The sequence below is a fragment of the Dasypus novemcinctus genome, chromosome 6 (genome assembly GCF_030445035.2).
Source record: "Dasypus novemcinctus isolate mDasNov1 chromosome 6, mDasNov1.1.hap2, whole genome shotgun sequence".
Classification (NCBI taxonomy): domain Eukaryota; kingdom Metazoa; phylum Chordata; class Mammalia; order Cingulata; family Dasypodidae; genus Dasypus; species Dasypus novemcinctus.
The window spans coordinates 39794480-39807057 of NC_080678.1; the positions used below are offsets into that span (position 1 = coordinate 39794480).

General features: G+C 45.5%; 1 protein-coding gene across 4 annotated transcripts in view; it reads right to left on the reverse strand.

Annotated features, from left to right (window-relative positions):
* Positions 1-2481, reverse strand: part of ENTPD7 (ectonucleoside triphosphate diphosphohydrolase 7) — a 55383-nt gene extending 52902 nt beyond the window's left edge. For 2 of the 4 annotated variants that reach the window (XM_058298631.1, XM_058298633.2), the window contains exons 1-3: positions 2203-2464; positions 1983-2085; positions 625-807 (exon numbers count right to left, since the gene is read on the reverse strand). In XM_058298631.1, coding sequence (XP_058154614.1) covers positions 625-807; positions 1983-1990 — 191 coding nt within the window. In that variant the 5' untranslated portion in view covers positions 1991-2085; positions 2203-2464. Of the gene's footprint in view, positions 1-624; positions 808-1982; positions 2086-2202 lie in introns of all 4 variants that reach the window. The other 2 variants (XM_058298630.1, XM_058298629.2) reach the window with 2 other exon arrangements.
* Between the last annotated feature and the right edge of the window lie 10097 nt (positions 2482-12578).

The following is a 12578-nucleotide window of genomic DNA, read 5'->3' on the forward strand; positions in this document are numbered from 1 at the left end:
ACAGGCCCCCGCATGGCAAAGCGACACACCAAAAAGACTATGACTTGGGAAGCGGACTTGGCCCAGCGGTTAGGGCATCCGTCTACCACATGAGAGGTCCGTGGTTCAAACCCCGGGCCTCCTTGATGCGTGTGGAGCTGGCCCATGCGCAGTGCTGATGCGCGCAAGGAGTGCCCTGCCACGCAGGGGTGCCCCAAGCGCAACCAGCGTGCCCCGTAAGGAGAGCCGCCCAGCGGGAAAGAAAGTTCAGCCTGCCTAAAAATGGCGCCGCCCACACGGAGAAATGACACAACAAGATGACACAGCAAAAAGAAACACAGATTCCTGTGCCGTTGACAACAACAGAAGCAGAGAAAGAAGACGCAGCAAATAGACACAGAGAACAGACAACCGGGGTGGGGGGGGAAGGGAGAGAAATAAATAAATAAATAAGTCTAAAAAAAAAAAAAAGATGATGACTCAACCAGGTAGAAAAAAAAAAGTTCTTCTTTATGTAATAAGTAGTGTGCAATGTTACTGATAAAAGTGCATAATCTCCCAAAGGTAGTAATGGATTAAACAGCTTATCAAAATATTTATTGACTTTAGGCCAAAGCTGATCAGAGTGAACTAAAGCTGACTCACCTTTCATATTGCCTATCACGTGGTAATGAAGCACCCCAATGTCGAAAGTCCACAATTAACATAAATAAAAAGAGACAGGAAATGAAGAAGAGTCCCAGGAATGCCAGCCGCTGACGCGAAAATGGGCTCACTGTGGGCACAGTGAAGTACCAGGAGGCTGGGCCGAAGTAGGAGAAACTAATCCTGAAATGAGACAAACATTAGTTAGTCTGAAAAGTCTCTAAACTTGAGAGCAAAAATATGGTCCTTAAATTGGAGAAAAGCCCTTTTTAATAAAGTAAAACTTCATGCCATCACAAGTTTAAATGTTCTTGTAGTCTTGAATTTTAGAAAAGGAGCAATGTGGCCCATAGTGCTTCTACAATATAAATCAGAAAAGCCTTAACTTCTTCTTTTGCAGTCTTCACTTTTGGGTGCAATTCAATGAATTCATCTCTTATTAAGGAAAAAATCATCAGACTCCTTGGTAACCTCATAACATTTGAGAATCAGAGAAACTGCTGCATTCCCACCAAGAATGCTATCAAGAATCTGGACAGTAGGAAAATGTATTCAGCTGATTTTTAAAATAAGTAATATATGCACATGATAAAAAAATAAATAAACTTTTCAAAAGGATATACAGTGAAAAGTGAATCTTCTGCCTTGACCTAATCATATCCCTTTCAGAAGCAACCATTTGTTACCCAGTTTCTACATATTTTTCCAGGGATTTTCTTGTGTTCACACAAGCATAATTATATATATCTAGTATATATGAAAATATATCTATATTTGTGTGTATGTGCGTGTGCCTCCATTCCTTTGGTTTTACACAAATGGTGGTATACTATACGGACTGTTCCACATCGTTTTTCTTCCCCCACCTCGCCCCCAACCCCACTTAATCTTATTTGACAGTTGTCCAGTATAGGGAAATGCAGATGCACATTAGTCTTTCTAAAAGCTTCAAAGTATTACAATATATTAAGTATACCCAACTGTGAAGTCCAATCTCCGTATTGATTCAAAAGGACCTCAGTGTGACTGCTTTCAAAGTTAATTGCAAAAATTTTCCTTGTTTAATTTCCTCAAGAAGCATCTAGCCTCATTCAAATGGGAATTCGAAAGAATTGTACAACCTAGCACTTCTTAAAACTGATGGCGCAGGCTCACACCACCACCCCGGGGTTAGGAGCTGGAAATAATTCTCTCTGCCTTCAAAAGAATACACCTTTGATGGTCTTGGCAGCCATCTGACCAGGATGCAAAGTCCAGGTGCAGCCTTAGAGCAAGTTTCACTTGTAACAGTCTCCCAGGGTCCCCCAACTATCTGCCATCCCTGAGGCCGCAGCCGGGGAGAAAGGGTGCAGACTTACCTAGCCATGGGTTCCCTTCAGTGGTCTCAACGCTTGTCACCTCATTTTCCTTTTGCTCTGAGACAGGGGCCTCCTTGTCCCACGCATCTCCTAAGTCTGAAGCCTGGAGAAGAGTTGGTTTGGTTTCAGTCTTACCTCCAGCAGTGCCCACGAGACCAGACCTTCACGAGGAGGCCACAGCTCCCACTTCCCTCCCCGGCTCGGGCTCAGCGGAACCTACCCCAGCTTCCTGGGAGCGGGGCGTCCTCGTGGATGAGCTCTGTCCTCCAGGAAGTCCGCCGTTCCCAGGTGGCGGGGATGGGCTCCCTGCTTCCCCTTTCCGCGCGGCTCCCGACCCTAGAGCCTTCCCGCTCCTGTTCACACTCACAGAACCGAGCGGCCCGCCCGCTCTCCAGCTCGACTCTCTTCAGTCCAGAAGCTGCTCTCTACGGCCTCTCGCCCGGCCGGAAGGAGGGCCCAGCCAGTGGCGGCGCCACGTCCCCAAGGAAACGGCAGGGAGCCAATGACTGACAAGAAACCCTCGAAGAAGGGCCCGCCCTCCACCCAGCCCAAGCTGTGGCGAACTAGCTCCGTCGGCCTCCAGTCTGTCCTCCAGGGTAGCCAATCCCCAAGAGCTCTCGGCCTCTAGAGCCCGCCCCGGGATTTCGAGCCGCGTCCAATCCGGGAGAGCTTCATGCTGTGACTCCGCCTGGAGGGGCCGCCGTGGGCGCCCAGGTGAGGGTGTCTAGCGGCGAGCGGGTGCCCTTCTTTCCCTCTCCGAGGCGTGAATTCTCTACTGATTACTTTCTCCTTGGCCTCCAAGGCAGAGCAGCTCTTCAGTGAGTGGGTCTCGAAGTGTTAGCGACAGAAGTGCATCCCTTGCCCGCGACCTATAGGAGGCTTTGTGCCCAGCGGTCCTCCGCGCCAGAATGGCGCTTCCTCCTCCTCAAACCCTCCCTATCGCCTCCCAGACTAATGGCTTGGGCCACGTTAATGGTCTTGTCCTATGAGAAAAAAACTAACTTAGGGGCAATGACGTGTGCACCAAGGTGCTTATATCCACCCGTTCAACGATCACTGAATGAGCTGCTGTGCTCTGCCCTCTCGTAGTAATGCATATGAAGGTCATGTTGTTTTTTTTAAGATTTATTTTTATTTATTTCTCGCTCCTTCTCCCTCTCATTCACATTGTCTGCTCTCTGTCCATTCTCTGTGTGTTCTTCTGTGTCATCTTGCATTCTTGTCAGCGGCACTGGGAATCTGTGTCTCTTTTTGTCGCGTCAGCTCTCTGTGTGTGTGGTGCCATTTCTGAGAAGGCTGTGCTTTTTTCATGCAGGGTGGCTCTCCTTGCAGGGCGCACTCCTTGCGCATGGGGCTTCTCTACGCAGGGGACACCCCTGCGTGGCAGAGCACTCCTTGTGTGCATCAGCACTGTGCGTGGGCCAGCCCACCACATGGGTCAGGAGACCCTAGGTTTGAACCCTGGACCTCCTATGTGGTAGGCGGACACTCTATCAGTTGAGCCAAATCCGCTTCCCAGGTCATGTTTCCTTAATGTTTTTATTCTTCCTTGCTTACACCAGGCATTTCTCTCATTTCTGGGAGGGAGCTCCTTGAACAGGAAAGAGCCGAAGCTCTTTCAAATGTGGCATATCCGCAACCACCCAGGACTGGACCCTGCCACTTCTTTTGCCCCTCCCTATCCCCTGGGATTTTTGGCTGCATAGTGTTTGCTCATTCAACCCCCACTGCCTTGAATACCTTTCCCACCCACCCCCTCCCCACCTCTTCTCTTGGCCAGCTCCTACTCATCCCTTACCACTCTGGCTCAAGGGTCACCTTCCCCTAAAAGCCTTACTGGCCCTACACCTCCCCTTTATATATGTCTAATGTTTCATACCATACTGAGTTATATCATGTTTTAGTCTGTCTGCCCCACTAGACAGAACTCCTTGAGGGCAGAGACTATCTGCTTCCACATATTACCAGTGCTAGACACTGCCTGGCTCATAAAACTCAATTTATGTATGATTAATAAATGAATGCATGACTGTGGAAATAAACAGAGGATATTTATTCATACATTCATTTAGGAAGGGAGTTGGCCACCCTGACTTGAATATGGCAAGAGACTCAAAAGGGGTCAGGGGTATGGGAACATTTAATGGGGGAGAGGGACAGTGTCATGAGTGTTCTGATTGGAGGTTGATGGTTTGGAAAAACTGGAGGCAAACTATTAATAACTGGAAGCAGAGCATCTTATGTGATCAGTTTGTGGAGCATATTTGTTTTTGCCTGGTTGGTCCCAAGTTGGAAGTGGGGATAAAAAAATAGGGAAGCTGACAGTCACTGACCTTGTCCTGATGATTCTGGACTGGTTGCTGCAGAAGTGGTGGTTTAACCCCTATTGTCACACATGGTCTGACCACTGCCCATTTGTATATTCAGTCTCCTGACTTTTTTCCCCCATTCCATTACCCTCCAAACCTGGTCAGACTTCCTAACTTCTCTTGTTCCCTCTGCTTCAAGTGTTATATTTTATCTGGGACCCCAAAACCATTTGAGTAGAATAGTTGCATAAAGCTCAGATTCATCTCAAAATTGTACAGAAGTAAGGTATTTTTATTATTCCAGAGCCCAGTTTTATTATGCTAGTGCCTGGAACAAGGTAGATGTGGAAAGAACTCAACAAATATTTTGGAATAAATATTCTTCTAAGTTTCCCAAGTTGCCTTCCAGCTGTGCAGTTCTAAGTCTAACCAATGCATATTTCAAACTAGCGTTCTACTAAATGGATATTTTTGTGTGGAAGTAGAATTCCTATCTAAGTTTTAAACAATTATTAATTCATATGGTTTAGGAATTATCTTAATTTACAACTCTGAAGATACATTGAAACATTCTCTAATTCATATCATAACTGCTATTATGAAACAAAAAACATAATCCCAACACCTTCCCTTTATACTATTTTTTTAAATTTTTTCTCATTTCTCCCCCCTCCCGTCCCCCTCTGTTGTCTGCTCTCTGTGTCCATTTGTTGTGTGTTCTTTTGTGTCTGTATTCTCATTAGGCAGCTCTGGGAACCCATCCTGGGACCTTCCGGAGTGGGAGACAGGTAATCATTCTCTTGCTCCACCACAGCTCCCTAGTTCCCTGGGTCTCATATTGTCTCTTCTCTGTGTATCTTTTTTGTTGTTGCTGTGTCATCTTGCTGCATCAGCTCTCCATGTGGGTAGCACCACTCCTAGGTGGGCTGCACTCCTTTTGCAGGGGCACTTCTTGCACGAGGAGCACTTCTTGAGCAGGGGGACATTCCTTGGGGGGGGGGCATCCCTATGCGGGAAGACACTCCCTGCGCACGGCAGCACTCCACATGGGCTAACTCGCCACATGGGCCAGAAGACCCTGGGTATCGAACACCTGACCTCCTATATGGTAGACAGAAGCTCTATCAGTTGAGCCCCATCCACTTCCCTATACTTTCTTTATAAATGTTTCTATGTTGTTCCCATTTGGATAATACTTCCTTCAATAAATCCATATGCCCTCAGGCATTTGCAAAGCAGGGTTCTTTATAGATATCTGCAGTCCTTATCTGATCAATACCTCACAGGGCTGGGTTCTGAGATTACCAGTCAGCAAAGGCAAGAAAGAAGAGTTGAGACTATTTCTCTATCTCATTTGCTATAACTCAACATGTTGAAACAAATTCTAGAAACCCATATTTTACCTTTTTTTTTTCCTTTTAGGAGGCACTGGGAGCTGAACCCAGGACCTCTGATGTGGGAGGGAGGTGCCTAATCTCTTGAGCCACCTCTGTTCCCTAGAAACCCATATTTTAAAACAGAGTTGTTGTTTTTTTAAGATTTATTTTATTTATTTCTCTCCCCTTCCCCCCCACTCCAATTGTCTGTTCTGTGTGTCCATTTGTTGCGTGTTCTTGTTTTTGTCCACTTCTGTCACCAGCGGCATGGGAATCTGTGTTTCTTTTTGTTGCATCATCTTGCTGTGTCAGCTCTCCATGTGTGCGGCGCCATTCTTGGGCAGGCTGCACTTTCTTTCGCGCTGGGCGGCTCTCCTTATGGGGTGCTGCACTCCTTGTGTGTGGGGCTCCCCTATGCGGGGGACACCCGTGCGTAGTAGGGCACTCCTTGCACACATCAGCACTGCGCATGGGCCAGCTCCACATGGGTCAAGGAGTCCCAGGGTTTGAACTGTGGACCTCCCATGTGGTAGACGGACACCCTATCCACTGGGCCAAGTCCATTTCCCTAAAACAGATTTTTAACACTCTGTAAAGGCATGTCTACAATTACCTTTGCAATTTTCTCAAGATGTCCCTAATTAATCAGTCCTGAGAAAGATGCCAGATCAGCCCCATATTAGATGTCAGTTGTCCACATTGCTGCATTTCCGGTCATCAGTCCTCTTCATTCCACACTCCATACTGCTCAAACCTCTAAAAAGAGGTAATGTGGTTGGTCTTCACTCTCCCTTCCAAGTTCACACTTCTCTACTCTTGAGTCCTTTCGACTCATTGTCCAAAACCAGTCATTGTTTTGCCATTTTCAGCTTATCCATAGGCCTAACCTTGATGAAACACTCTAGTGAGTCATCTAAGCAGTCATTCTAGAATATCTTCCCTCTACTTTCTTTCTGCCTTCATTCAATTGGTGTTAATTCAAGTTCCTAAAATCCTTTCCAATGTCTTCTGAAGAAGCCTTCTAACTAGTGGCCCTATCTCCAGACCCATTGCCTGCCTGAGTGCCTTTCCATTCTGATATCATAGTGAAATTTAATTATGCTACTTCCTGGTTTAAAATTCTTCAGTGATTCCCCATCCCAGAAGGATATAGTCCAAATTTCTTAACATGGTGTGGCAGACTGCTGGCTATCTCTGCAGAAAGTCAATACTCATTCTTCCTCGTTGTTAATAGAATCTCAATTTTATTCAAATAAACACTCTCCTATACTTGTCCCTGTACTTGCAAGATGCTAGGCTCCTATCCCAACTCCAGGGAGCAAACTGTGCTTGGTCTAAGTCAATCCTGGTGGGCCCATTCCCTCATGGAATACCGGCTTGAGCACAGGCATGTGATGCAATTCTAGGCAATGATACTAAAGGGAAGTCTGCTAGGGCTGGGGCTGGAGGTGGAGGGGGAAGATTTCTGGGAAAAGTTTTCTCCATGTTAAAAAGAGACAAGTATAAATCAACAAAAAGTTTACATCATGAGAGTAGAAGAGATGCCCCCTTTTCCACCTCCAAATGTAATATTAAGGATGTGATGCCTGGAGCTGTCACAGCCATCTTACTAAAGTCGGGCAAAGTCGGGGAATGATGGATTCCTCTAGGTTCTTGGTTTTGTAACATGAAAGAACTAAAAAGCATGACGGTTTAGTTAGGCCAGTAGTTTACTGACAAAATTGGGAGAACAGAAATAGGAGACAACAGATTAGGCATCCCCAGATGTAGGTGCTGGCTCCTCCAGGCAGAGAGATTTGGCTTGTGGGGTTACCTTTGTTAAGCTATTTAATTATCCCTCCCCTTGCAATGTTTGGGGGAGGGGCCCCAGCTGTCTGCTGCTCTGATTGATTACTCCTCCTGTCAGTTGCCCAGGGGACCCAATGTTGAGGCCACTTGAGGGTATCCAGGGCTTACCATTGACCTCAGTCAAGATCTCACGCCAATCTCATTCCAAATGGGGTTCTCGTGGGGTCCTTCTGGCAGGCTCCTTGGTAGCGGTCTTTCCCTTGGGCGGTTTCAGGGCAGGGTTCCATGGCCACGAGTTTTGTGACCATGTTCTTCTGCCAGGTTTTAGACTCATCTTCCCTTTTCCTAAACTAGCCTGCCTCGACTCCCCTCTCAGAGGGTTCACACCCTTATTCTTAAGGGGATGCTGAAGGATGATGGTCATTCTTCTGTAACTACTTCCTGTTAATTAGGGGGGAGTAGGCCTACCTGACAAGGTGTAAAACCTTCTTGCTACTCTATGGCAGCTGAGGAAAGACAAGTCTAGCACCATGGGTGGAGCTGGATAAAATCCCTGCATGACTGATAAGGCATTGATTCAGGAAGAAATAAACTTAGTCAGAATTTAAGATACATGGTTTTACTAAAAGGATAAAGATGGTGGTAAGCAGGCCCAAAAAGGGGCTAGCCATGACATACTGGACCACAAGAGTGAGAAATGCCAGGTGCCTTCAGAGGCTTCATTGTCCCAAAGTTGATGGGAAACAGCATACTTTTTTTTTTTTTTTTAGTTCTTTTATGCTGTCACTTAACTCTAGGGAGAGATTGTGGTAGACAATCTGGACTTGGTATAAACTGCCAACCCTAGTTTTCCCATGGTGGTGGCTATGCTTAGGACAGCTGGGAGAGGTATGAAGAGAGGCACTGCCCTGGACATAAATTTACAAAGACAGTACAGGCAACAAGACAAGCATACGGTAAGCAAAATAAAGACAGTAATTGCATTAGTCAGCCAAAAGGGTGCTGATGTAAAATACCAGAAATTGGTTGGTTTTTATAAAGGGTATTTATTGGGGGTAGGAGCTTACAGATAACATGCCATAAAGCATAAGTTACTTCCCTCACTAAAGCATATTTTCACGTGTTGGAACAAGATGGTTGCCAACATCTGCGAGGGCTCAGGCTGCCTGGGTTCCTCTCTTCCAGGGTCTTGCTTCTCTCTGGGTTCAGGATTCTTCTCTTCCCAGGGCTTGCTTCTTCCTGAACTCAGTGTTCCTCTCTTCCTGGGCTCAGGGTTCCTCTCTTCCTGGGGCTTGCTTCTCTTTCCTCTGTGAGCTTACTTCCTGGGGCTCCAGTTTAAGGCTTCAATATCAAATTCCAGCATCAAAAACCCTCAACTCTGTCCTTTGTCATGCCTTTTATCTGTGAGTCCCCACCCATGCCCAAATGACGTGGCCCAATCAAAGCCCTAAAATCATAACTTAATCTTGTCCAGGCACAGACCAGATTACAAACATAATCCAATATCTATTTTTGAAATTCATAACCATATCAAACTGCTACAGTACTTAAGAGAGCTATTCCTTTATCTTATAGGCATGTTCATTAATTACTTATAAAATGAATTGTTTACCAAGACTTTTAACATGTTCACTATCCTTCTGCATGTGATCTAGAATAGAAGAGATATTATTATATTCATCAGGTATATAGGTACAGTACTAAATACTTGTGAATGCACAAGTTCCTCTCTGAGCTGCAGGTAATAATAGATCTAAGCTCCAGGTTTGCAATACCATACATGTTATCTCTCCAAGGGAGTGGCCCAGAATACCAGTTGTGTTTAAATTCTACTTACATCACTCTGGTAATCATTGCTCCACTTGGTATGCCCTTCACACAACCAGCATGCTGCAGCACTGTTGATCCTAGAGAGAGACTAGGAAGGTAGGCTCCAATGTTTCACTGGCCTGGTGCATAATGCCCTTCAGCGCTATGAAACAGCCAGTCTGGAGGCAGTGTCCATTGTACATCTGGCCATATCGAGCTGTTGTCAGCTGCTGCAGGAGTCTGAAACTGCAACATACTCTCCATCCACTTCAGGAGCATAACCAGAGATGTAGTAGATACTTTCATTGTTTTAGGGGTCAGTGAGCAACCTAGCCAATAATGCAAATGGAAAAGTACCATGCAGTGTACTGAAGGCCTGGTTTGAATGCACAATATTGAAATATATTTTTTTGACTTTTTTTTCATTTATTTCTCTCCCCTTTCCCCCAGTTGTCTGCTCTCTGTGTCCATTTACTGTATGTTCTTCTGTGACCACTCTATCCTTATCAGCGGCACCAGGAATCTGTGTTTCTTTTTTTGTTGTTGCGTGTTCTTGTTGTGTCAGCCCTCCGTGCATGCAGCACCATTCTTGGGCAGGCTGCACTTTCTTTCACACTGGGTGGCTCTCCTTACTCCTTGCACATGGGGCTCCCCTACGTGGGGGGACACCCCTGCGTGGCATGGCACTCCTTGCATGCATCAGTGCTGCACATGGGCCAGCTCCACACGGGTCAAGGAGGCCTGGGGTTTGAACCGCGGACCTCCCATGTGGTAAGTGGATGCCCTATCCACTGGGCCAAGCCAACTTGCCCTTTTTAAATTTTTATACACTTTTCTAAACACTTCCAATGCAATGTATAACATATCAAATGAACTTAACTATTTTAGTATTTTGCTTTTTACTCTTACATCTTTACTATGGTTATACTAATTAACAGGTATTTTTCTTTAGCAGTTCTGGAAAAACTACTTTCTCCATTATTTTGTGAAAACTGAAGATTTCCAATGGAATCAAGGTTATCTTTCCTTACCACCTCTTTAATATGCAGATTGAGGTGGCTTCTGACAGGTTTCCATTATGAACTTACTTTTTGTTATTAATATCAATTTAGGTTGCTAATCAATAATGACTTATTGGAATTAGCCATTCAAATACCTCAGTTTAGAAGATACTTTCACAAGCTTCTTATAGGTAGAAGTTATTTACCTTTAAACAAGCTTATTAAATTACAATTAGCAACCAGTGAAGTTTTCTTTATCCACTTAAGAGAGGGCAGATCGGGAAGCGAATTTGGCTCAATGGATAGGGCATCTGCATACCACATGGGAGGTCCAGGGTTCAAACCCAGGGCCTCCTGACCCATGTGATGAGCTGGCCCATGCGCAGTGCTGATGCGCTCAAAGAGTGTCCTGCCATGCAGGGGTGTTCCCTGTGTAGAGGAGCCCCACATGCAAGGAGTGCACCCCGCCAGGAGAGCCGCCCTGTGTGAAAAAAGCGAAGCCCGCCCAGGAGTGGCACCACACACATGGAGAGTTGATGCAGCAAGATGATGCAACAAAAAGAGACACAGATTCCTGGTGCTGCTGAGAATATAAGCAGACACAGAAGAACACACAGTGAAGGGACACAGAGAGCAAGCAACTGGGGGTAAGGGGGGAAGGGGAGAGAAATTTAAAAAAGAGGGCAGATTTACATTTCTTTCTTTAACTTATTTCATTAAACATGAACTTAACAATTTTCATCACCTTAAAGATTCAATACATATAATGTTTTTGCTTTTTCTTTAAAGATTTATTTATTTCTCTCCCCCTGCTCCCCAGTTGTCTGCTCTCTGTGTCCATTCGCTGTGTGTTCTTCTGTGACCACTGCTATCCTTATCAGCGGCACTGGGAATCTGTTTCTTTTTGTTGCATCATCTTATTGTGTCTGCTTTCCATGTATACGGCAACCATTCTTGGGCAGGCTGCACTTTCTTTCACACTGGGCGGCTCTCCTTACGGGGCACACTCCTTGTGCGTGGGGCTCCCCTACACAGGGGACACCCCTGCATGGCAGGGTACTCCTTGCGCGCATCAACACTGTGCGTGGGCCAGCTCCACAGGGGTCAAGGGGGCCCGGGGTTTGAACTGCGGACCTCCCATGTGGTAGGCAGATGCCCTATCCATTGGGCCAAGTCCGCTTCCCATCAATACATATAGTGTTATTTAATTGGTATTCTATAAACCAAGGAGATAACACCCAAGCTAAATAAAATTTAAACAATTATAGTTTATGCAAGGAATGTTCTTTTTCCTTCCTTTACCAGAGGCTATACCCTCTTTTCTTTAATAACATTCTAAAACTGTGAATAATCTTTTTTTTTTTTTTTTTTTTTTTTAAAGATTTATTTATTTATTTAATTCCCCCCCATCCCCTGGTTGTCTGTTCTTGGTGTCTATTTGCTGCGTCTTGTTTCTTTGTCCGCTTCTGTTGTCGTCAGCAGCACAGGAAGTGTGGGCGGCGCCATTCCTCGGCAGGCTGCTCTCTCTTTTCACGCTGGGCGGCTTTCCTCACGGGTACACTCCTTGCGCGTGGGGCTCCCCCACGCAGGGGACACCCTTGCGTGGCACGGCACTCCTTGCGCACATCAGCACTGCGCATGGGCCAGCTCCACACTGGTCAAGGAGGCCCGGGGTTTGAACCGCGGGCCTCCCATATGGTAGACGGACGCCCTAACTACTGGGCCAAAGTCCGTTTCCCTACTGTGAATAATCTTAAAAGCATACTACTGCTAGGTTCCGGAGTATATTATAATTGCTTCATTTGTTTTAATTATAATTTAGAAAAGATATTTCCAAAACTTTCAAAGACTTTTCCTTACTTAAATTTGGTAATAGTATTATTAACCACCCTTTTTTTAAGGCTGTTAAAAGGTTTAAATTGGGAAATTACAGGACAAACTATGATTCTTAATTCCCCAGTCTAGAAGATAGAGTTTTAATGTCACAACTTGTCCTCCCCTCCATAGCTCTTGCAAAGAAAAGGCCCTGGGGCCTGGGTGTGTCAAAGAGCTTAGGAAAACTTTTTCCCCTTTCCCAGTAGTTTCTATACCCAGATTTCTATATGACCTTTCCACCCTGCTTAGCCTAATTTGGGCTTATTCACATATATGAGAGCATATTTAATTTTACAATTTGAATAGAGCTCTTTTACAAATGTTCATTTGTTAGTATGATATTACTGGGAAGCAGATGTGGCTCAAGCGATTGGGTCCCCATCTACCATATGAGAGGTCAGAGTTCAATTCCTGGGCCTCCTGGTAAAGGCACACTGG